The 25,810-nt window shown below is 40.1% G+C and overlaps 1 protein-coding gene across 4 annotated transcripts; it reads left to right on the top strand.

Moving 5' to 3' along the window:
- Nucleotides 1-36: 36 nt before the first annotated feature.
- On the top strand, nt 37-25,810 carry scaf8 (SR-related CTD-associated factor 8). 4 transcript variants are annotated; one of them, XM_030443382.1, is made up of 21 exons: nt 174-194; nt 1,184-1,267; nt 4,723-4,816; nt 16,314-16,358; nt 16,621-16,782; nt 17,110-17,266; nt 17,398-17,525; nt 17,704-17,880; nt 17,970-18,049; nt 18,137-18,257; nt 18,666-18,797; nt 18,884-18,993; nt 19,583-19,776; nt 19,871-19,971; nt 20,287-20,400; nt 20,593-20,749; nt 21,118-21,248; nt 21,562-21,703; nt 21,784-21,831; nt 21,961-22,182; nt 22,336-25,810. In XM_030443382.1, exons 6-21 carry the CDS (start codon nt 17,188-17,190, stop codon nt 24,417-24,419), a joined length of 4,020 nt encoding a protein of 1,339 aa, XP_030299242.1. In that variant the 5' UTR covers nt 174-194; nt 1,184-1,267; nt 4,723-4,816; nt 16,314-16,358; nt 16,621-16,782; nt 17,110-17,187; the 3' UTR covers nt 24,420-25,810. The 4 variants fall into 4 exon arrangements, with proteins under 4 accessions (XP_030299241.1, XP_030299240.1, XP_030299242.1 ...); XM_030443381.1 differs by lacking the exon at nt 4,723-4,816 and having other exon boundaries at nt 37-194; nt 21,961-22,149; XM_030443380.1 differs by lacking the exon at nt 4,723-4,816 and having other exon boundaries at nt 37-194.

Here is a 25,810-nt window from a genome sequence, read left to right as displayed (position 1 = left end):
CACTAGGGGTCGCAGGTCCCTCTGCAGATTTCCCATTGAGGGTATATGCGCCATATTGGCAGTCTCCTCCATCTCACCAAACGTCGAGCATGCATGTCTCAAACCGGTTATTGAGGAGATTTCTGTAAATATTTACAGTCGCCTGCGAGCCGCAATCCAACACCATGGAGGCCGTCAAAGCATTTAACAATGAGGTTTGTTTGACTCCCTTAAAGACCTGATCACATTTAGAGCAGAACATGTTTGTTTCACAATTGCGGTAGCTTGTGGGCTAACATTAGCATCAAGCACCGTTAGCAGAGAAGGAGAGGAGGAGGAGGGTAGTCTCACAAGGCCGCTGTCTGTGCACAACAAAACGGCGTCAATGCTAACGCATTCAGTGTCTAACACATGTCGACCGTGTCGAGTACAGCTGTGAAGAGAATATATTTCTTTACAGACAACTTGTACGGTTGCCCGTCAGTGAGCCAGAATTTTCCACAGACAGGTGCTAATGTTCACTAGCCAGCTAGCTAGTTAGCTACAAGTTAGCAAAACCACATCAGCTGCGTGATAACTTGATTAGTTAACTTACTAATATGGACGTGGACGAAATTCCTCGGGGTACAGTGTCACTGAACAAAATAATAATGCTTATATGACGTAAATTCTGACAGAATTATTGTTTTTTAATGTGTGTGTGGTTGCACAGAATATAAATGGCTTGATGAAGTAGCTCGTTAGGACAGATAGCTAGGTTAACCACTCGCTATCGGAGGGCTCAAAGCTAGCGCAGCCGTTTGTCTGCATTGACACAAAAGTATGTCCATCCTTCGGCACGATACGTGTAAAACCCACCTCATTATACACTCATAATAAACGGTTCATAAGTATTTAATTCCGTAGTTTACAGCAATTAAATTGGAAATTGATTAATTTGTTGTAATGAATGTCTCATCACAAATGGTATGAGTCAGAGGCAAGCCCACGAACATTGTATCGTCTCATTATGATAATCGATGGCTCTCTGACCATGAACATACTAAAGAAATAAGGTTTTGCAAATGCTGAAGAAAGCCTCTCAAGGGACAATGTTTTGTTTTTCCTCTTGATATGCTATGAATGTATGAAACATATGAGGTTATGTTTTGTTACTTACATAGTATGACAAAAGGTGTTCTCTGTTCTGTCACTTCTCTTTCAGTTGTACTCATTGAATGAGTACAAGCCGCCCATCTCCAAGGCCAAGATGACCCAGATCACCAAGTCTGGAATCAAGGCAATAAAAGTAAGTATGTAGTAACAAAGAATGAGACAGATTGTGGGGGAATAAAGAATTGTGACATATTTTCCACCTCCTGTGTAGAACATTTTATGTATAAATCTAGTCCACAACTATTGTGTAATACAATGTATGTTAAGATTTTAGGCCCCAACATATTTAAAGGCACGTGCCCATTAAGTTCTTAGAGTGATAAAACAGCATGCAAAATGTGCAATTGATAGTGATTTAAAAAAAATAAAAATTCAACAAAAGTGAGCCTGTTTCAGACACAAACTCACTTTATTAATGCAAAGTAGATCATAAAGCAACAAAATGTAACTTCCTGGAAAAAGATTGTTCAGTCTGACGCTTTGGGGTTGGCGTTCGACCCAAGCTGCCAACCCAAAGTGTCAGTTTTTGACAACCTGGGGATGAGGCTGGACAACAAACAAACTCTCTCCGTGAGGTTACGTTTTGTTGCATGTCTTGCTTTAAATACTACTTTGATAAATAATGACAATTTATTATCGATGAAATCCTAAAGACAAACCTTAAGTGGACATAGAAACAAGTATAAAGTCTCAAAGTTGAAAATGGATATGTAGATTCCAGGCTGGCTTAATCCAGCGATAGGATCCATTACTGGGGGATCTCAGCTCAAGTTAACTCGTCCACACTGTTGTTTAAGACATCATGTTAGCATGTGTGAATTTTGTTTTTAATTACACATAGAGTATGCAGTTGTGCACAAGAGCGTGAAGAACTTGCGTAAGATCTTCTGTTTACTATATCCTAGATTATATTTAAAAAATACTGGTAAGGAACCTGTTAGGTAATTCTTTAAGTATTTAGTCGGCTCACAAATTTAGTGGAAAGACTCAAGAAGAGAAGAGCAAGCCAAAACTTATTAACCAGATGCATGGGAGTCTGTCTACTGTGCATTTTTGCTCATTCCAAGTGGAGCCCACCGACATGAATGACAGTGTTGTTTACCCGGGATAAATGTGTTGAGACCTGAGGTGGAAGGCTGCAGCAAGATTGGTGGGCGGGGGTATAGCTACTTGCTATATTTCATAGCAAGTAACAATGAAATATATGTCTCTAAAAACCAGTGAAGCATAAGTGGACCACAACCCAATTCAATATTAGTTTGGTCAAGTGTGTGAAAGACGCAGAAAAGACACAACTTTTCACTTGGTAAATAACTGGTTTTCTTTCTCCAAGAACCCCCCAAAAATTCAGTTTAAGTTCAGTTCACGACCAAAGAAAGACAAATAAAAATTCTGCTTCCAGTTTTGATGCATATCACGATAGAAATCGCTCCACTAAGACGGGCAATTCCTGGGGAAAATCAGACAGAAAATAAAGCACCTATAGTTGGCCAATGCCCATATGCAGTTTTGTCCATTTATATTTTTACTTTTTGGTGTGTCGGGACTTTTTCCCACACTTCTCTCAAGCTGCTGGATCAAATTTCTTCCCATATCATATTGGTTTCTCGGGGAGATTCTTAACGGCCCTAAATAAACTTCTTAATGAGGTGCTACAATGACGCAGACTTTACATTGCCATCTGACAGGGGAGGTAAATCAGGTGTATCTCTCCTTTACTGGAGACATAGACTACATGATGAATGCATGGTGATGAAGTTGGGGAAAAAAAATCTTTGTAAAAAGACTGCTGATATAACATTGTCACACGCTCATTTGGGCATTCAAGAATCTGTCGCTGCAAATACAATTATTTCTAATCTATGCTGTTGAAAAGTAAAAACACAAAATTGGCCAAGGAGTGAAATTCGAATTTGGACTTATTGCATCATATTGTATAAAGAGTGAACTTATGTACAAAAACCTTGTATTTTCGAAATGGTAAAAAATTTGTATTTTCCACCATGAGTATAAATCAGTTAAATGTAGTTATAGCAATAGGCCTATTTCACAGCAGACGCGTTGGCTTTCAGTTGTAGGGATTGTAGTAATGATGGCCTTGTTCTGTTGAAGTGTCCCACTAAATCACGACTGTGTGGCAGTGAGCTAGTACGCACAATACGAGGACCCTAAAATCAAGCAGTTAAATCGATTTCAGCCATCATTGATTTTATTATTAACATTGATGCTTCTTGTACTGTGACACATAAAATCTCTTTTTTCTGATGTGTAAGTGAACAAATTGTTTTGAATGTAGTTTGACGCCTTGTTAGAGGCTCTGTGTGTTTTTATTGTTTCTGTTGATTTTTGGCATTTTAAGAAATCATATAACGGTAATACTGGAGTGACAGTGGGAAAAATGTGAAAATAAAATAACTGATCATGTATAAAAGAGGATCACAACTTTGAGGGTCAGCATTATGTGGGAGCTGACCCGTTGAATACACAGATAAAAGAGCTACAGTGGAATTGCTTGTACATGCAAGTGTTACTATGGGTTTTAAAAATCTCAGATACTGAAATGGTTAATTTGCAAATATTTGACCACTGTGGCAATACAACAGTGACTTAAGTCCCCTGCCAGTGTCTACACTGGACATGTAGCAGTCGGTGCCCTTAAACACTGTAATTATGCTCATAAAATAGACTTCAAGTCTGAAAAGAGGTTTTGGTTCAGTTATGCATGCAAATCAAGTAACACAAGCCATTAAGTAGCCTATTTAGACAGCCATCTTAATTACGTTAGAAGTCAATCTGTTACGCCAGACACAACAGAGTGGCCAATAAACATGGTAGGAACACCCCTTTTGTATGCAGCCTAACTTGACATTGTCCATCATTTGCTATGGCTGCACCTTGAAGTTTTAAGTTTTAGCTCACAGAACCCTGTGGTCACCTTAGTCTATTATCTGCCCTTTCAAATCTTGCAAGTGGTCTTATTGAAATTGCTAACCAGTTTAGGAATCACATTCTTGTTCTCACATCATAGTCTGATTTAAAAAAAAAAAACAAAAAACAAATACTAAAGCATTGCTCTACATTCACAACCATACATGTCCATAGATCACATGTTAAAGCTAGATATAAGTGATATTTTGGTTGCTTCAGAATGGTAGATGACATTTTCTGTCTCCTATTCATACACTACATTACACTAAAGACTGGTTTCCTGCACTCTGGACTTATTAAAAGCCTCAGAGAAAAAGGCTGAGCAAACTGACCAAGTCCCTATGAACATCTGTGGTTCTAGTATAGAAATTAAAAAACTGAGCTAAACTGCTCAGCATTTTTATCTGAGATGCCATATGGGGATAAAGGGCAAGAATGAATATCCTTTTGAAAAATATATATATATATTTATAATTTCAACAGCATATGTAGTTATCGAAGATTTCAGTGCCTGACAGCAAAAGTCCAGGACACCAGTCCTTAAAATTAAATCTTGTGATAATGTGTTTCCTTGTCCTTTTTTTTAAAGGAACTGCTGTTGTTTTGGTGTTGCTGTGACTTAAATTGCTTGTGAATAACACCCGTTTCCCCTTCCCTCAGCAGCTCTCCCAGCTCCCCCAAAGCACTGAAAGTGAAGCAGGAGGATGGGGTGGAGAGAGTTACAAAGAGATAAGAGAATCCCTAACCAGCTTAGGTAGGAGTATGGGTTGTTTCACAAGGAAGATGGAAGAAGACTCAAATCTTTTGAACTTAATTTGCTCCCACACACCCAGAGAAGCGGGGAATTTGCTGTTGCCACTGTTGTGGGCCATAATCCCCCTCTGGTTATTATACGTTGGTCGCTTCTGGCTTTGAGCTTTCACCTGTTTTTGAAAATTGAAGGTGCAGTCTGGTTAATTCTTGAATTGTCTGATGGCAATGTTTGTGTTGTTGTCTAGTTGATGTGCCTGTTTTTCTTGGTAGTCAAGTCAAAATATTTTCTGTGTTGCTTCAGACTACATATTAATGGGTCATGAGTAATCATGAGCTGGTGTAGGGGTTTAGATTCTGGAGTTGTGAGAAAGCAGATAGACAAGTTGCTATTGTATTGTACAGGTTCAGCAAATTTCCGCATTCATCCTCAACATAAAGGGCATCACATATACACTTATTCAAGCATTAGTAGGTAAGAGTGAAGTAGTAGTCATACAAAATCAAGCCACTATTACTGTTGCACTTATTTAATGATATTCATCAAGATGATAGATTTAATTTATCCGCGAGGGTTGTTACTTGAACAGTGCATATACCCTGAATGTTTGTTTTTACAGAGCAGGCGTGATTCATGTCTTCTGCACACACAGCGTGGCTTTTTTTTTCTCATGTTGGCACAGACAGTATGAAAGCAGTTGAAGATGTCTAAGCAGCTGATTTGGTTGTGCTGCTCAGATGGAATTCAAGTCCTGGCTTTCAACAATTAATTTGGGCTGTCACTAAAAAACTAAACAAAAGTTTGAATAAATGAGAACTACTTACTCTTGATTCAAACGCAACTCACTCTCAGCCTAATCCTAAAGTTTTCTGTACAATTAAGCACTCATTCACTGTGTCTCCGCTGCCCTTAATGAAGATCTAAATGATGATTCAAGATTTGAATACACTGACACTGTGACACTGTTCTTAAAACATTCTAAAGGCAGCAAAAAGGCTCAATTCATTCACAAACTTTCCATCTATATTGTCTTGAAGGTTTGGTGTCATGATTATCTGTGCTTGCTAGTTCCCTCCATTTAGCATTAGTGTAGAGAATAGTCTAGGGCATTTTTTGCATAGGAAGGCTCCTAACTGAGTAATGAAACCTAAAAGTATCAAGACCTCTTTGCACCCTGTATTATCTCCTTTAGCATAGCATACACTGGACAACCTTTACGAAAGGAAGAGAGATAATGCTGTCCCCAAATTCCTGCAGCCCTGGTTGTCATGTCTTTAGTTTTTCAGAATTCTTCGCCTCTTTCTTTGACACTTCATGGAAAATGTTATGAAGTTCAAACAAAAGTTCTAAAGAAAGGACATATCCATACATGTATTTTTGGCTCTTGGACAAAGCCTGTTTTGCTAATAGTGCAACATAACTTGAAGTAGAGATGAACGTGGGTGCAATGCACGGCCTGTTGAATGTACACACTGTTAATTTTGAGTGAGGACATTTTTTTACCGATAGAATATACATTGTTTCCACTCTGTTGGACCACTAGTTAAAGTTTTGAAAAAAGAGTGTCAGCCCTACCACAAATCTGGATGATCAAATTGAAGTCAGAGGAAAAATTTGCACTTTGTCAAAACTCCGGTAGTCAATAAGGCTGTAAGTCGACTTTTTTTTTTTCCAATTAAAACAGTGTAACTCTAATATTTAAAAATTCCACTTCTCGGCTTAAAAGATTGATGCTAATTGTTGATACTCTTTATCATCCTGCAGCCAACAGATTAACTATCTCAGTCTGACATCTGTACACAGCTACTTCCTTAAACTGAGTCTATTGAAATACATGACCCACAGTTGCAGTGCCCTTTTAACAGCTTGAAGATAACCATCTCTTTTCTTTTTAGGATGTTGTGTGTCTGGTCGATGGTCTATATTGTGCGTCTTCTCTCTTTTCCCCATTTACATGTAGAAGGGTTGTGGTAATAGCCAAACAGTCCTCCTTAAATTTTATTTGTGATTTTGCAGCAATCCCAGTCTGTGTCATTTATTTAGTATGTGTGTATGAATTGGCAGTGTTTCCCTTTATTGTGTGTTCAGACCAAATGTGAGGTGACTACAGTCTAGATTACTTACGGAGTCATAACGCAAATTTGCATGTATCCTCTATGGGAGACGTGAAGCGCAAGTTGAAAATATTGAACTAAAGCAAGAATTTCACATGTCGTTAGTCACAAGAGCCTATTGCTGTAGACATTCACACTGACATCATGACGATGATGTCCCTGATGTCCAGACATTAGTGAACCGCAATAGAGGAGAGGATTATAATGAGGAATTGTAGCCGTTTTTGGAACCCAGAACTGTACGAAAGCACGTCTACTCTTAACGAGTCAGGGAAAAAAAGGGAGCTGGCATGGAGTAAGGTGTTAGGAAGGCTCACTACCTGTCTCAGCACAGCATGGACCTGATCAATCTGAACCCCATCTAGGGCACAGGCTTTTTTTCAAGTTTTCCAACAGACCTGACGGAGCATGTATTCAGGCATTTTACAAGGCGGTCAGACCACAGCAAAAAAAATTAGTTTTTGGTTCACACCGATGTGGTAAATGTGGATTCAGTCGGTCTACTTGCTGGTCACAGTTACTAGCTATTGATGTCAATACACCAAGAGATAGGCTCTCCACAGCTGAGAACAGGGCACTGGAAGCTGTCATCCAGACGCAGTCCCAAACAGTGAAATTTACCGTGTGGGGTATCGTATAAGTAACACAAATTAAAATAAAAAATCACATGATCAAATTCAAAGTCCTGCTAGCTATACTGAGAAACTAGAAAGAAATGGCAAATAACAAACGCATAAATGAAAGATACCTGCAGAAAAGACGCCTCCCCAAATGGGTCACTTTGCTGTGCATGTTTGATTAAAAAAATAAAATAAATAAATCATAACAGAGCATTAGTGCACTGAGAAGCAACAAGCCTCTCTTCATTTACTCTCCCGCATGTCACACACAGCAACAACCCTTACAGCAACTCTGAGGGGGCACACTACTTTTTTGTGCTCTCTGGTGGGGCGCCTTTTCAATCACAATGTTACGAAGGTGCAGGGCTCAGTGGTCAATGGCAGTGAGCCATCAGGATGGTTGATGGTATCGTTGGTTGATTATCGTCAACTTAATCCTTCCAACAATTATTAGTGACTGTTCTGACACCATTCGTTTGCCTTATAATGGCTGCTTTTGATAGTGTGATGCAGCAAGAAAAATGGCATTCATTTCTCAAGCTAATAATTTGTTACTTCACATCAGGTAGTCTGTTCATTAGTCAAATCAGAATTCTGCACTAAAATCCACTTAGTGGAAGTTAATGACATAATGTCGTCACTTTCTGTCTTGGCGTGATACCTTCAGTTGTAAGATAACCCAGGCATATGTGACCAGCATTCATCATGTGTCATAGTATGAGAGCTAATCTATGATCTCATGTCTTTTTTCAGAATTTGTATAGCTATTCAAAGGGACTTGGTCAGTGATTCGAAGACAAGCTCTTGTCTGCTTGATACTCGATAAATGCAGCATTATGTGTCCATGAAACCCTGTACAGTAACATTTGTTTTATATACAATATTATGATACCTAAGTTACTTCAAAGAAAACATTATTACCATAAAACAGTGGTCAGGTCTGAATCTTCGAACCATGCCTCCTTTTGTCCTCCTATGGAGTACTTTTACAACCAATACTATCTAGACTTATAAGTAAATAGTCAGTGACAGATCTGTACAATGAGATGAAACTAAACAAAATTTAGGTTCTGTGTATTTTAGAAAGTCAGAGACATTTTATCCATTTAAAATAAGTATTTCGCTTCCAGATTTACTTGATTTAATTCCACAATGTGCAATGATGGCTGCTACTACGTTTATAAATACGACATGTTTGTGAAGGAGTACACGCAACATACAGGCAACAAAGAGAGTCTAAAGTACCTACACTCCGTGAAACATCATCAACACACACACCCACCCACTTGCTGTAAACTCTAAGACAGTGATTTTCTTTGTTTACACATGGGTTCAATCTGACTTTAGGAAGATTTTGTACTAAGGAGCTTGCAGGGTAAAGTCTTGTGTTTAAGTGTTCAATGTCCAAACTAATTTGGACATTTGCGTACTCACATAGAACAGCAGTGCATGTTTGACATCTTTTTTGTTTAGGATGATTAGACCTTCTCTCAGGCCTGTGTGAGCATGTTCAGGTTGTATTATATTCATTCTTCTGTCTGTTAGTGAGACATATTTGTCACAAATTGACATACCTCTCTCACCGTGTGCATATTTCAATCTGATTGAACTATGATATTTTAAATTATATGGCTATGACCAGCCTGTTTGAAAGGGTGCAGGAATTGACCTCTGATTCAGGAAATATTGATGGGCCTTTCTCAGAAGACATTTTGACATGCTAGATTAGGAAAACTACTCGTGTGAAATATGAAATTAATGATGCCTGACTGCCTTTTAGGTATTTGGCGTGCTGTCACATTTGCGTGGCTTACTTGGACACTTAAAGAGAACAAAGCCATTGTCAGTGTTAGTAACACCTGTGCTTTTCCTACTACGACAAGTAAAAATGTGTGCTGGAGCCTTTTTTGCCTCCACATATGATTGCTCTGCAAAATGATACAAAAGGGCAGAGTTTATTTTACTGGCAATCTGAGACAAAAATCACCAATATAGCAATGACAAAATACTTAGATTTTATCCCAGAATCACCATATTATAATAGGCATCTGAACTTTGTATGGTTACATTTACAGGCATTTTCTTACTATATTTAATATATACTATAATTTTATACTTTGTGTTTAGTTCCTGATGCACAAAAGTTATCACTTCATCCAAATCATCATGTTTTCTTCTGAATAGGCCGGATTCACTGTAATGTTCCTTCATATTCTGATGCTTATGATAATATGTGAATCCACAGACATTTAACCCCATAACGTCAAAAAGAATATAGATTGGGGCTGATTGAAATTGCAATTTTTTGAAGAACAAAAAAGAGACATTTTACCAAGTAGCATTATGATAAGATTTTGTTTGGTACAGACCCTCACAAATATCAAATCATTATTATTTTTATCAAATTACACGCAAACAAGAATCCTGTTCAATTGCACAATACATTTCATAATAATCAGAGTTGGGATTTTTTTTTTATCATCATGCAGGACTTATTTTGTACTATTTCTATGCCATTTGTATAATGTCAAGTAATTTGTGTATTAGCATTCTTACACTGACCATATTCACCAGGTAATCATTGGAGAAAAATACAAATAAATTCCTCATGCTTCTTGTACAACCCCCTATAAAAAAAATTCATAGTTGTAGGTTTTTATCTTTACCATCTTTGAAAAATCAACATTAAAATCAAAGTCGCTCAGAGTAGATTTAAAATAATCCCTGGTTATCACACCATGCTGAACACAGTGTAGTAATGTGTTTACTAAATTGGAAATAGGATGTATTACTCAAATTTCAATGGACTTTCGTTGTTTTACTTACAATATAAATTGCAACTATACATGCACAGTTACATAAATCTGAAAATGTGATCAGTATTTGCATATCAATTGTCAGAGGATGTTAATTATTTGCAAAAAACCTGCCAAAAAATAGAGAGATTAATAAAGAGGTTCTTGGTTTTAAGTGGGTCCAAATTTATTTAGATTTATTTTGTGGTTTAAAAAAAAAAAAAAAAAAAAGAGTAGTAGCTACTCTAACTTAAGAGTTTCCGCTAGTCAAAAGTAATTTCTATAGAACTGGAACCAACAGGGCACATATCAAGATCCCACAAGAAATGTGAATCAATGATCAAGTACCATCTTTTAAGCAGTTTTTGAGGCTACAGTGCATTTAAACTGAGTCAGAATGTTTGTTTACAATATAAATATATTATATTGAAAACCCCTGCAACACACTAGTTGATAAACAACTTGTCATTTTTCTTTTTTTTTTTTTTTTTTTTTTTTGTAAAAAATGTGTGTAAATCTATTTAATCCAAAATACACGTTTGATTCTTTAATAACTCATAACATTTTCACAAGCATTAGTTGAAGACAGTCAGGCCACTGACTTAAAGAAAATGATAGTTTGAGTTTACCACACATACAATACTCAGATGATGTGGCTATTGGGTAGATATCAAAGTCGCTAGTAAAGGAACACAGTACATAAAATAAGCACAGCAGAAATGTCAGACCACTGATTGCAACTGTGTATTTTTCAATATTACAGATATGGCTGAAAATGACAACTTGGGGAGAATGTTTGGTTGAAGAGGGATCCCACCTCAAGTGATATAATGTGGCTTGGTCTTATTCTCTGCTGCTATCCACATTATCTGTCTTTTTTCGTTTCCTTGTGCTCTATTCTTTCCAGTGTGCTATCAGTCACTTTAACTCATCTAACTGCAGGGCCACTATAAGGTAGCCTAAGCCTATGGGTCTGTTGGTTACTTTGGGTGAGAGCACTGCTGAAATCTGAATGTAATTTTTACCATCATTTGTCGAATGATGCTATAGAAAAGGCATGGTAAATGTTGCAAAGATTTTCCTATCCTTTTGCCCTTTTTTTTATGCTTTGCAGTTGATCAGTTGCCTACAGACTGGTTCACACTGCAGCAACAAGTATATGAGTATGGGTTTTGTTTTGTGTGAGAAAGGCATTTCCGTGCTCAGTATGCTTTGGTTACTTGATGTTTAAGGTCTGGGAATTGGATTTGATGTTGGAGATAGTACTATATAATACTACATAGATAATATAGTGTATCTTGTATTGAGCTTGCTACACAAATAGGGAGGCACTCACCTGTATTAACAACCCTATTTCCAGCAATAAAACGCCACCACTAATTACATTTATATGACCACAGTAATATAAAAACAATTAAGAGTCAAACACTGTTAAAGGTGCTCTATTAAGTTACTTCACTGATAGATTCTCAGGATTGATAAACTGAATAAAAAAAACTAGTCCTCAAAGGACAACACAATTTCCTACTGTTTTACTGTGCTTATCTATGCAAGACCCTTGCAAGAAGCCAGCTTTCTAGCTTAAAACAATGTTTAGGGGACTTAATTCAGATATTTATAGAATATTTATAGATGAAATAACTACTAACTATTACCTCGTTAATATTGTACATTTTACCTTTGCGTTAGATGTATTGTTTTTCATAACCGCATAGTGCACATTTTAGGTATAAAGAGGTATCTGCCTTTGCTTGGCAGCCCAAAGACTTTAGTACCAATACATGTAGAAATAAATTATATTAATTAAAGAAAGTTGACTGCTTACATTTTTTTTAAATCATATGTGACAAATCATATTATTTGATTTTTGTTTATTTTTTTTACGTAGGTAAAAAAAAAAAACCAAAAAAAAAAACAATATGATAATATGATTTGGTGTATACTGAAATGCTGGAATGGAAATTCAGTGGTAGAATGTATACTTTTCCTGACAGTATTTACATTATTATACTATATTTACTAATATAGTAAGTGCTGCTATCATCTTCATTGTCAAAACCTTTAAATGCACTTAAGTAACTGGTTAACTTAAGAAATTATTCAAATGAAATCCATCATTCATTATTTTTGTAATATTCATATTTGACTTCATTTTAATTTAGTTATTAAAATGTTCAGAATCAGAATGCCTCTTTAGGTCAGTAGTTTTTAATTCATAAAGGCCCAATGCTTGAGTGATGATACTCGTCACAGCTTCTTTACCTTTCAGCCAATTTCGTGCACCTTATCTATAAATAAACACTGTATACAGACAATGCAACTCACCTCTTCTTTTATTTAGCCAAACAAGACCGTTACTTTTAACTACCTTATGTAAGTTGATTGTGCATTTTATTTGGTTGCCTGTTGCAGCTAGAAACTACAGGGGGCACTTGAAGGAAACATGGGAAAAACCAGATGATGCGTCAGAAACTGAGGAATTGAGTTGGCGAACTAGTTAGCAAGCCATTGCTTTTGTTGTTTACCATTGCCTCTTTTGCTCATTCATGATGGAGCACAAATTCTTGATGCATTTTGCTGTTGAGCAATGAAGAGAACAACTCCCATGGTCCCACACTACTTCACAGTTTCATCCAACGCCCTCTTTTGTTATTGTTTTGATTTAGAGACTGGGTTTAATAATTTTCATACGTCACAACTATTTTCATTGAGTATCATGGTCTGCTTGTAAATATTGGTCAGTGTTGACTAATGTATCATAATTGGCTCATTGGGACAGCCGATGCTCTTTGGTCCTATTGCTTATATTTCCTTTGTATTTAGATGCATTCACTTCCTATTTATTAAGGTTTCTGTTGTTGTTACTATTATTATTGTCATTGAGCAGGATTCTTGAAAGAGCTCTTCCGTCTTCCTTTGAGTTATTAGTCACTGTCTCAGCTCTTTTCAGTGATTTTAGGATGGCTACTGCTAACTAGCAACTAAACCAGTTTAGCAGACTCTTTTATTCCCAATATAGTATTGATTATCCTCAGGTGAATTAAAACACATGGCCGGAGCTGCATCACTTTGGGCACTGCCAAGCCTAAAGTCAGATATCATGTTGCATTTCAGATTTAAATAATGTGAAGGCAGCAAAGAGCTGGGCAAAAGTAAAGCCATATGTACAATATAGGAACACGATCTGATCTGTGAAAATAACCCAAAAAATAACCTGAAGTGGATGCAACTTTAATATGCAAGGATATACGGCCAAATGATTGCTTTGTTTTATGACCACTCAAACATTTGAACAAAGTGCCAAACCTAAACCTGTAAGCAGATGTACAGATGATTCACAGCATCAGTTCCCTGAGAATCTCTTTCATATCCAAGCTTCACTGGTTTTGTAACTGAAGTATTCCTAACCAAATTGATATTCAATCAAAACAAAATCAGTAGTCAAATTAAATCGGGATCATGTAAAACGTATTGAATCAATCAATTCAGTCACACTGCCCGGCTCAGTTTGATTCTATGAATGTATACTGCCATTGCCACAGGCTAATCTTTGCCGGTCTTCAGACTATTCAGACATTTTTTGCAGTTGTTCTCTGCCGCCTGTGTTGCGTTTTTCTGAAAATGTTTCACGCTTATGTTTGAACTAATCTGTTTTCCCTGAGTGTGCATAGTATAAGGATTATTATTATTAATTTAACTAAATAATTGATTTGATAGTTTCCTTGCACAAATCAGAGACAACTTATTTCTGCTCTGTTTTGATTTGGTTTGGTTTTGGCTAAAGATATTAAGGAATGCCATTTGTTTAGCTTAAAATGTTGATGTTTATGTACAGTTTCTTAAAAAAAAAAAAAATTCCAACTACCTAACAGTTTATGTTTGCAACAACATGCATTATTATATTTTAATTAAAGTGAATGTTTTTGACCGTAACCCCTTTCTGCCTTGTATGTGATCTTGGCTTACATAATAAATTGTGAGGATGTCTTCATTGCCTGACAGACTTTTCACCTGTCAACTTTGAACGTATAGTTGAACGAACTATAAACTCTGGCTTCTTAGCTTCTTGTGCTTTGACTCCATCTACTGGCTGATTGTAGAAATTGCGTTTTTAATAAGAATTTGTGGGTGGTGTGGCCCACAGCAAATCTAAACTTGCATAGTGGTTCATCCCTCTTGGTCAAGGTCCTACCTTATACCACATATTGCAAAAAAGAAATAAAGGCTGTAGGACCACGTACAAAGGGGTAAATGTATAGCATGGTCTTTCAGTTGTGTCTCAGTGTCTGTCTCAGTACCTTTGTATTAATGTATAGGCTAATGCTTCAGCAAAAACTTTTCTCATCCAACATCGAGGCATGAATTTCAATCGTCATGCATCATGTTGTTTGTTAACGTGAACAAAATACATTTTTAAGGACGTCTTTGGCTCTGTAACTTGACCTGTGCTTCCCCTGAAGTTTAAGCTTCTTTTTGGGACAATATTGCATTTGATCATGATTTGAAAGGTCAGATATTAACAGCAGTGGCACAGACAGTTCTTACTGTAAACAGCATCCAAGGTAGTGCTATTGCGAGGTTTAGCATTATATCTCTCACAAGTCAAGCTGGGTCAGCAGCAGTATTATTTTGTGTCTGCTTGAGCCCCTGTGTAGAGCGAGATAAGGAGGTCACCTACTGACTGGGACTGGTTGTGATTGTCATCGTTGTATTCACCTGTTTTTTTTAGTACAGTAACATTAAATTGTTTACAGTCGTTGCACATTAGCACACCATTTTGGTCACAGCTGTTACTCTCTGAGCAACTGATTTCATCTAGCTGACTTCCCTCACTGCAGACATGCATCCCTGTGGCAGGTTTAAAAAGGTCTTCTCTGTACCACATGTCCGTAACTTTTCCATGTTCAGCCTCAGAAGCTTGGAACAAAGTTAGCCGTCTATCTGGAAAGCTAAGAAAATGCAAATGAGACAAGTGAACCGTCACCAATGTAATGGAGCATCTTTGGTTTCCTTAATTGGGCAGGTTTAATGAGAAAATCAACATGTGTGATAAGGAGTTGAAATGTTGAAACTTATAGTACTTCCAGTATAAATTTCCTCTAAATTTCAACCTTCACATGCACAACAGTAAAGCAGAGTCTGCACAAGTTTAAAGATTGAAGCTAGATTAAACCCCGGGTTGAGGAAACGTGATTTTGTAAGAAAAAATACCTTCACAAAAATTTGCCATTTTGTGGTTATTAACTTGAACTTGACGTGCCAAAACTGTACACAAAATGTTTAATAATGTCATGCAAGGTCACCATTGTTTTACCAAATAGAACGTGGACTGAATCTAGCCAAGCCATAAAATGAACAAAAAAATGCAAGTTATCATTTGTGTTAGCCATTAGCAGTCTTTTAGTCTCCTATTTCAGTAAAGTGAAATGCATTTAACTCTCCACCTAATTAAAGGTATACAAAGTCATGGAGTATGAGTTTGCATGTTGTGGTCAGAATTTAGCAGTAAATGAGTTCAATATGTGTTTCTGATAAGTTTAGTTTGCCTATATACATGTGAATGGTGAATGTTATACTAATTTCCCACACAAGAGAGTAATCCTCTTTTTTCTTAGTTGGATCTTGATTCATTCTGTCTTTCTGTTACATGGTCCAAAACTGACAACTATACTTTTGTGATTAATTATATGTATTTTGCAAGGATAAATTCTCAATGGATGAAATGTGTATTAAAACAAATCTTACCCCTCATAACTCTTTCTAAATCTACTTCTAACTCCTTTTGAAACTGCCAAAAAGAAATAAGAACACATGCTCAGCCCAGTCATGTATTTTCCATTCATTTTTCTCAGGTTTTAATTAACCAGAGCTGCTACTGATTTAGTTTCAGCTTCAGTGTACCCTTAAATTCTGCTCTGAAATACTTCTGTTCAGCTCACTCAAAACTCTCTTTCCTTTGCTTCTATTTCAGTTCTACAAGCATGTTGTCCAGAGTGTGGAGAAGTTCATACAGAAGGTAAGTTTGAGGATTGTCAGCTAAGTGCAGTAAAAAAAATGGTAGATAAACAAAAATGAAATGCACAAAATGTTCATGCCTATTTTTTGGTAAGATTGTCTGTGATTTTCCGTCACCAATTTTACAAATTGATCCCAGGTGTTATTAGGACTCCTATATAGGTGCATTCATAACTTAAGTAATCTATAAAGACAGTCATTTCATAGATTGTTTCACTGTTATGAAATATCTTAACAGCTGTGTTCTGTTTCTGTGTCGACAGTGCAAACCAGAATACAAAGTCCCGGGGCTATACGTCATCGACTCCATTGTCAGACAGTCCCGACACCAGTTTGGGACAGAGAAAGATGTTTTCGCCCCACGGTTCAGCAAGAATATCATCGCTACCTTCCAGCACCTCTACCGCTGCCCTTCAGATGATAAGGTCAGACAGTTTTTAATAGGTTTTGTGTTCCTCTCTGTGGCTTTTCATGTATGCAACTTGCCTAGGGGTTAATACATCTTGATCTATGCCTCAGTTTTATAGGTATAGGTGTTTTGAGGAATATATCAGTGGGTTGGCTCTGCACTCAGATTATTGTATCATTACGACTGAGTGAGTGAACTGTCAGTTTAAACGGTCAGTTTTTTGGTCTTGACAGTCCTGCTGTTTTCTTTTATCATATCAGCTGTTTTTAGGTGGCACCTGTCCTTAGGCAGCCTACTGTCACAATTTCACGGTTGCTTTTTTCTATGTTCTTGGTGTTTCCAGAGTAAGATAGTGCGAGTCCTGAACCTCTGGCAAAAGAATGCAGTCTTCAAGAGTGACATCATCCAGCCTCTGTTGGACATGGCAGCAGGGATCCCCCCTCCCAGCGTCACACCAGTCATGCCCAGCAGTGCTGCCCCAGTCAATAACACTACACCTGGTCAGTCAGAGTAAACACAAGCAGAATGAAACACACACATACCGACTCTCTGCTTTCTGAAATCTTACCTGACATCACTGTGAAATGCACTTACTTAATGGTTCTTATTGAAACATACACTATGTGTCCAGGTACCCCAGCAACCCCAGCTACCCCAGCCAACATAGTCCAGGGTCTGCCTGATTGGGCATCCCAGATAACCAACACAGACACAGTGGCTGCTGTCGCACAAATCCTGCAGAGCCCCCAGGGACAACAGGTTAGTGAACATGACCACCCTGCTCCGCAGTTGAAAAAATATTTAATTGGAGATCTTGAATTATAGGTAAATAACAATCTAGTAAAAACAAATGCAACTTTAGCTTGAGTCACGTCTTCAATTTGTGTAGCTGTTGGTGTTAAAAATGTCCCAAATACTATGTTATCACCTGTTCTAGCTGCAACAGCTGGTGCAGAGTCTCCAGATGCAGCAGCAGAAGCCACAGCCGTCCCTGCTGCAGGCCTTGGATGCTGGCCTGGTGGTGCAGTTGCAGGCTCTGACAGCTCAACTCACAGCTGCTGCTACTGCCAACAGCCTTAACCCCCTGGAGCAGAGGGTCTCCTCTTTTAATAAGGTAATGCTGCAGTCAGCAAACCAAAAGTTTATTTTTTCCCTGCTTCAACTGATGACCCCATATTTGATTATGTTGTCTGTTTCTTGCAGAAACTTCTGGGTCCTTTTGATTTTGGGAATGATTCTGAGCGTGGTGAAGAGTCTAAAAAGGACACTTCATCATCTCAGCTGTGAGTTTAATGTATTTTTAACTAAAACTAAGATAATAACGTGTCCACCACCTTCACTGATCTAATCAAGCTGCTGACCATTTACAGGCCCATGGTGTCAGAGCCCATCAACAGCTCCCTCTTCCATCAGCTGGCTGAGCAGCTACAACAGCAGAACCTGGAGCAATTTCAGAAGCAGCTTTTAGAGCACCAGCAGCACCAACAGAAGGTACGTACACAGAGAGATTACTGTTTCCCCACACACAATTTGTGTGTACTCGAGCTTGCCCTGGTTTTACAGATGAATATTTTCCCTACCAAGTTGCTCTTTGTTAACCACACATTATAGTTCTTAGTTTAAAGTTGCTTTACAAATGAAGTTATGTTTGTGTGTGCAAATAAATGACCCTGAATATCCAGTAGGCTCTGGTCCACAGTCCACTGTGCCCCTCACACACCTGAAGACCTGAGAGCATGTCAAAAATGCCTCCAGTAAATAGAATTGGTTAGTTCTCATCATGGTGAGACAGCCACTGTGTCTGTGTTGGTCATTCGTAAATATGACTAGACCTGCTTGTGTAGATGCTTTGTCATTAAAGGACACATAATATTTACATGGCTGTTTTTATTCTTCCAGGCAATGGGCATTGAAGGGCAGGACTCAATATTTGGTCAAGAGAACTCTGTTGCAACGGCTCAGAGCAGCAGCCAGGCTCAGCTTCCTGAGCCTGAGAACAAGTTGGATGACTCTATAGACAACCAGCAGCAGGTGTGTTTATTTATCTGCAGGCCTCTTTAGCTACATATGTTGTATTTCTGTATACAGATGTGTAAAAGTTAGCTTCTTGTTTTAAGGACATGGATTTGGACGAGGGTCCCGATGGTATGGAGGAGGAGATCTTTGAAGCAGAGGAAAAGAAGATTGTAAGCACGCGCTCCAGAACACGCTCAAGGTCACGTTCCAGGTCAGAACCACTAATCTCTGTGGCAGAATTTTAAAAATGTGTCAGGACTATTGCTGAATATGCTGAACTGCTACTTTGATCTTTTAACTTTGTAAGAAAAGTGCTGACTGTTGCCCTGATGATGCCGTACTGTCATAGATAACTGTATATAGCTGGTCCTGAAGGGAAGATTTTTATAAAGGAAAATTACCAAAACACACTGCAGATTCCAATCACACTAACATTGTGTCATTGTCTAACTTACTATATGAAGAACTGCTTTTACTTTCTCTCTTTCTCTCTTTCCTCCCATTTATATCAAGAAAGTGATCTGCAGAGAGTTTATAAACTTTACAAAATGCGCTTGATTACCTTTCCAAATAGAGAACCATTTAATGCAGTGATTATACAAGGTCGTGATATTATATGTTGTTGCCTTTCTATTCCAAACACTGGTTACTAGCTCACAGTAGTGCATGCATAAAGTGGCTAAGGTTTTCAATGTAATTATGAACTGTGAAAACAGATATTCATGCTCTAAAGTATAGCAAGGATATAACCACAAGTCAGTCTTGAAAGAGGTCCACATGTTTCAATGTATTCTCAATAGGTCTCCCAAGAGGAGAAGGTCCAGGTCCCGTTCTGGCTCGCGCAAACGGAAACACCGCAAGCGGTCACGCTCCCGCTCCAGAGATCGCAAGAGGAAGTCATCACGGTCTTACTCAAGTGAAAGACGCGCCCGAGAGCGAGAAAAGGAGCGGCAGAAGAAAGGACTGCCTCCTATACGATCCAAAACTCTCAGTGGTAAGTGGAAGTCATTGTGTTAGAATATTTTCATAGCAGTTTGCTGTTGGTGCTTTCCTGACGAGTAATTATTTTTCCCTTCTCCTGTACCCAGTGTGTAGCACAACTCTGTGGGTGGGCCAGGTAGACAAAAAGGCCACTCAGCAAGACCTCACCAATTTGTTCGAGGAGTTTGGCCAGATTGAGTCGATCAATGTAAGGAGACCTCTCCCCCTTATAACCCTCTGATTTAGTTACAGCGTGTTGGCCAGTTTTTTGATCTTTGGAGAATTAAAATAATATCTGTTAATAATAATAATAATAATAATAATATCTGTGAAATTCTACTTTTATTACTATTAAATCTTTTTTTGTCATTTCTTTGTGCGTCACACTCTCCTTTTCTGGTTTACTCATTATTCATCAACCATACATCTATGCATATTGTAATTCTCTGCTGCATGGTCATGTCTTCTTGCTTAACCTTCCTATATCCTATGTAATGCAATCTGTGTTTGTGTGTGTCTGCAGATGATCCCTCCCAGAGGCTGTGCTTACATCTGTATGGTCCACAGACAGGATGCGTACCGCGCCCGCCAGAAACTCAGCACTGGCTCCTTTAAGATTGGCTCCAAAATCATCAAGGTAAACATTACCTTCATAATTTGATTGATTATGCTGTCATTGTCCTTGTTTCTCTCTAATGTAGTTTTCCAATGACCTCCAATGGTGAAAACTCCCAGACTGTTTAGCTTTCCAGGCACATGGATCCTTTTATGCTTCCAGAAATAACTATGGAAAATGCTGTTTCTTGACCTTTGTGTGTATCTGGTATAGATTGCATGGGCTCTGAACAAGGGGGTAAAGCAAGAGTACAAGCAGTTTTGGGATGTGGACCTGGGTGTCACCTATATCCCTTGGGAGAAGGTGAAGCTGGATGACCTGGACGGCTTTGCTGAAGGAGGAATCATCGATCAGGAGACTGTTAATGATGGTGAAAACACTTAATACTTCATAACTTTTTTCCTAGGTCTGTTGACTCAGTTGTACTGCTTGTTTAAATATAAGTAGGATATGTAAACTAACTTTGTACACACATGATGAAAATGGAACACAGATATCCAAACACAGGCACTTCTTGGCATTTGATCATCTAAGTGGATTTGTTGTCTACTACGATGCCTAAGTTGTTTGTTTTGAAGTGGTAATTCTCAAAATCCTCTCAGAAATAAATCCCATATCCATCCACCCACCAGAATTGGAAAAGAAAGGGATTTAACTGGAAAACCGGCTAAACTTCCTAATACAAAGAATTTGATGAGTTTGAAACCTTGTTTTCACCTTTTTGTGTGTTTTATGCAGAGTGGGAAGCAGCCAAGACTGCTGAGCCAGCCAAAGAAGTTTCAAGTCAGCCAGTAAGCACTGAGACTACAGCAGCCTCCAACACCCAGACTGAGACCTTCAACCAGCAGGTCACCATGATGCCTGTACAGGTACTGAAGATAATGTAAATAGCTATGTGCACAAAGGCCCACTGTTTTGTCAATTTTCACCAAAGGATTTTGGTTTTTGAAAGAAGCAGGGCTGTGTAAGAGATTCTAACTCTTGTTGTTGGGTGACAAAATGGAAACGATGTATTTTTATTTTCCATAATTATGACTTTTTTGATCTGTTAAACATCCAGAAAGAGAGACTTTGAAAGAGGACACTAGGTCAGGTACAGGAATTTGTGGAACATGTAACTAAACCATTATGCTATTAACATATCAATGAATTGTATGCACTCTCTCATCACTCTTTCTCCAGCTGCCAGTGGCCCAGGCTGTTCCCAGTGCAGTAGGTATGGTGCCTCCTACCTTCCCTGTCACCATGGGTATACCCCCACCAGGTTACGGTCCACCGCCACCCTTCATAAGGGCTGGTTTCAATGCATCGCAGCCTCCGCCAGGTAAATAATGCAGACAGTCATGGAAAGATGAGATCTACAGAAATTCCCTGTCTTACCCAAAACAACTTTCTGCTTTGCAGGTTTTATGCAGGCAGCACAGACAGCAGGCCTGGCCGCAGCAACTACTTGTGAGTATTTATGACATGCTACCCTTACAAATAATGCATGCACATAGTTGAAATTGACGTGTCAGTGAAGACAGTTGGAATTTATTAGCTTGGATTACATTTTATCGTTTCTCCTGTACCCACCTGTAGCTCTAGTGCAGGCTTCAGTGGCAACCAGCCAAGAAGCTGTCAAGGAATCACCGTTCAGTGCTATGATTCCTCCAACCACTATCCCTGGTAGCTTCATGGCCTCGGCCATCCCCGGAGCCGGTATGTTCAACCCAGTGGGAGTCCAAACTCAGCAAGGCGCCAATGACAAACCAACACAGTCAACAGAGGGTATGGATGCTGCTGCAGAGCTTACACTGCAAGGTGAAGCAATGCTGATGTGTTCTTACTTGACCAATTTATAGATTTTCTGTAATATTTTTTCAGTTTTTTATTATTATTTATGGTTATATGTTAATTGTGTTTGGCCAAAAATAATTTTGAACCGTTTCTGCTGTCATTGTCTTTTGTTTACAGGCATGCAGAACGCAGTCCGCAGTGGTATGGGTCTCCTTGGTATGCACCCAACAGCGTCCCTCACACACCAACTGCATCAGTCTGGACTGGCTGGACAGAGGATGCCTGGCCTGCTGCCTCTGGATGTGCGACCTAACCTCCTCCAACCTGGGGCGGCTGCCCGCTTCCCTCTCCTCATGCAGCAGCAGGGCCCCGCCCAGGCGGCTGCAGGCCTCCTCGAAAGTAGCCTCCAGGCTCAAGTCCGTGCCAGGGCTCCCTTTCAGCTCGACCCCTTTGGCAGGGCTGCCGTCCTTGCCAATGAAAATTTATCCAAGACAGAAGACGAGTCATCCTCTGGGGCTGATGAGGGCAAAGACCAGGACTACCGCTTCCCTCCAATGGAAAAGCAGAGCACAGGCCTACTGAGGACCCCTCCACCAGATCATAGGGAGCCCCTTGGAAGTGGTGGCGGAGCAGGAGGTGGTGTAGGAGGCAGGCCTCCCCTGCTCCAGACGCCAGGGACTCAGCCAGCCAGAACCAGCCTAGTAGGACGTCTGCAGGCTCTTGCGGGCTTCACACCTGATAACCGCTGGAACCAAACCAGAGGGGACTTTGATGAACGAGACAGCATGCGAGGAGGCTTACAGACCTCAGGCGGTCCAAAAGGCTTCCCGGATGAGCGCCCCACACCTGGGCAGAACTTCCCCACACGCTTTGACAACCGTCCTGGGACAGCCGGAAGTGCAGCTGGAGTCTCAGGAAATGCCGGAGCTGTTGCAGGGCCACCGGCCTGGAACCGTGGTTCTGCGGCCACAGCAGCGGCAGCAGCAGCACCGCCTTTTGAAGCTGAACTACATCAAGACCTAGATGAGCGAAGACGCCCATGGGACAGGCAAAGAGACAGAGATGAAAGAGATTTTGACTTCAGGAGGGAGATGAATGGTAACCGCCCCAGCCGAGAGAGAGAGCGGGAGCGTGACAGGGAGAGAGAGAGAGACAGGGAGCGAGGCCGAGACCGAGACCGCACTAGAGAGCATGACCGCGACAGAGACCGTGACAAAGAGAGAGACCGCGAGAGGGAGAGGGAGCGGGACCGGGACCGTGACCGTGGGAGTTGGACACCCCTTCTCCCCCTACCTACACCCCTGCTTCCAACCCCAACTCTTAATCCCAACCTGACCCTGAACCAAGGAAAACTACTTGCACCACTCAAATTGAACACCCAGATTCCACCACGTTTCCAGTCACCACTCCTGCCTCAGGCCCAGGCCAAGCCCTCTCTCCTGGGTCAGCCACCACTTCAGGTTCAGATTAAGTCTCCGCCTCCATCACAGAGTCAAGCAGCTGTGCCTGAGCCCCAGTCTGAAACCCCAGCTCCTTCAGAGACTCCTCAGGCACAGTCGCCACCCTCAACCCAATCACCTGCCCCATCATCTGACAGCAAGGGCCAGAGCCCACTGACTGAGGCTCCTGCAGAGGCTGAGTCATCACCCCAGCCTGAGACCCCTCCACAAACTGAGTCGCCACCCCAGCCCACAGCCCAGTCTCCCTCCAAAACCACCGCTTCTGCAGACAGTGAGACCGCAAGCCAAGCCTCACTGCTGGTTGAGGCCTTGTCCCAGGACTCACCTGTGGCCTTCACACAAGCTGCCAGCCCCACTGAAGAGACGACTCCCTCTCTGGAGGAGCAGGAAAGCCCACAGAAGGATGAGGAGGACGAGGAGGATGAGGAGGACGAGGAGTCACAAGAGCAGGCCTCCTCACCCGAACCACAGTGGGTCAATGGACCTGGGATGGACAATAGCACTGTGGCTGAGCCCACACCTGAGGCCTCCCCAGAGCCCTCTCCTGAGGCCTCCCCTCAGCTCTCTCCTGAGCCCTCCTTAGAGCCCTCTCCTGAGGCCTCCCCTCAGCCCTCTCCTGAGCCCTCCCCTGAACACACTCCAGAACCCTCCTCCGATTCTTTGCTCCCTGAAAGTGAACTGGAGCAGCAGCAGGAGCAGCTTGCCTTTCCTAAGGACATAGACAATGAACAGAGTGAGCCCATGGAGGAAGCTGCGAGTCAGCCAGTGGTAGACACTGTCACAGACACTGAGGGGACATAATCATCACTCAGTAGGTAAAAGATCATTTTGTAAAGTTGTCTCTTCTTCTCTGTACTCATGTCAGCAAACCACCTCCACCACCACACGGGACATGACGAATACTGACTCACACCAGTTATTGTCTGATAACCAATAACAAATGATTTTATCTCTCACAGATACCAGTGTACTTAAATAGAAGGCTCGTTAGCTGATATATTGATAGACAATTTTCTTTGTGTTTTATTTCCTTTTTCCTTTTTTAAGTTGTGATGCCAACCCACCTATTTTAATTAATCTAAGCTTGGCGAATTTTATTGAATTGCCTACCAAAATGTTTCAATTGTATATGGGGAAAATGAGCTTTGACCTTCCTATGGAAGAGAGTAAGATATCCTGGCTGTTCGATAACGGATTAATATAGTTACACACAATACTTGAAAACGGCAGTTGCTGACCACATTTCTGTCTCCTCTTCTTTTAAAATGCTGCTGCAAAGTTTTCAGTGAATGCTTCTGTGGTGTCCTTCAATGCTTTCTGTTTCTCGGCAGAACAAATAGACTGCATACAGTGAGACCTGCTTATAATTGGGAAAAATGAACATTTTTAAAATGGAAAACATGAAAATGTTGTGTCCCCAAAATAAATGTCTGTAATTTGTTTCCAATTATACAGTGAAGACAAACAGAAAATTACATGCCAGGGGGGAGAAAAAAAGAACCGACCAGAGGGATATTCTGATGTTGGGTACATATTGTTTTAGTTTGAAATAAACATGCTTTGTCTGTTTAAAACACATGCTTTAGGACTGTTTTCTGACCCAGGACCAGTGGAAACTAAGACTGCTTTTACTGACTCGTACACATTGTGTGCTGTCACCTCAGTCGATTTGATGTTCTCGTAACTCAAGTTGCTGCTATACCATCCATCCACAGAGCACTTTGTTGGATGCAACCGTGGGACTTGTAGTTTTTAGTTTCTGATGACTTCAGCCTGTATGTTCCCTAAGCTTTTTGCTGGGTGACTGTTGAGGATGGGATTGTGCCTTTTTTGAATGGATTTGTCGTTCATGATGCTTACCCAACACTACTGTGTGATGTACACCAGACTGTGCGTGCAACTCGGTTTCTAACAGCTCTATGAACACAGAATTGACTGGCCTACCGTTTGAATGGTAGCTGGGCAGTTGTACAGCACTCACCTAGAGGAGAACAAGTCTCTATATACTCCATCGTTCTGTGCATGCAGGCCTGTAGCCATGTTTTAACCTTCCTGTCTCTCTTGTTCATTTCATACTTGTAGTGCTTTTTCTGTTGAGACATACTACTAGAAATCCATAGTCTGCTGTTCTCTCAGACCAAATGTCTACTACAGGAGTTGTGATGTTGAATAAAAGTTGAAGGTGCATCAGA

Source organism: Sparus aurata, chromosome 16, assembly GCF_900880675.1.
Source record: "Sparus aurata chromosome 16, fSpaAur1.1, whole genome shotgun sequence".
In the NCBI taxonomy this organism is placed as follows: Eukaryota; Metazoa; Chordata; class Actinopteri; order Spariformes; family Sparidae; genus Sparus; species Sparus aurata.
Note: the sequence above shows the minus strand (reverse complement) of the source record. Positions and strands in the feature narration are given on the sequence as shown.

What these genes read in the sequence shown, in the direction of transcription:
- scaf8 (XM_030443380.1), top strand. Translation starts at nt 165, where the DNA reads ATGGAGGCCGTCAAAGCATTTAACAATGAG. An exon ending in TCAGGAGACTGTTAATGATG is followed by an intron (nt 20,750 to 21,117) that starts GTGAAAACACTT and finishes TGTTTTATGCAG; the next exon opens with AGTGGGAAGCAGCCAAGACT. An exon ending in TCACCATGATGCCTGTACAG is followed by an intron (nt 21,249 to 21,561) that starts GTACTGAAGATA and finishes CTCTTTCTCCAG; the next exon opens with CTGCCAGTGGCCCAGGCTGT.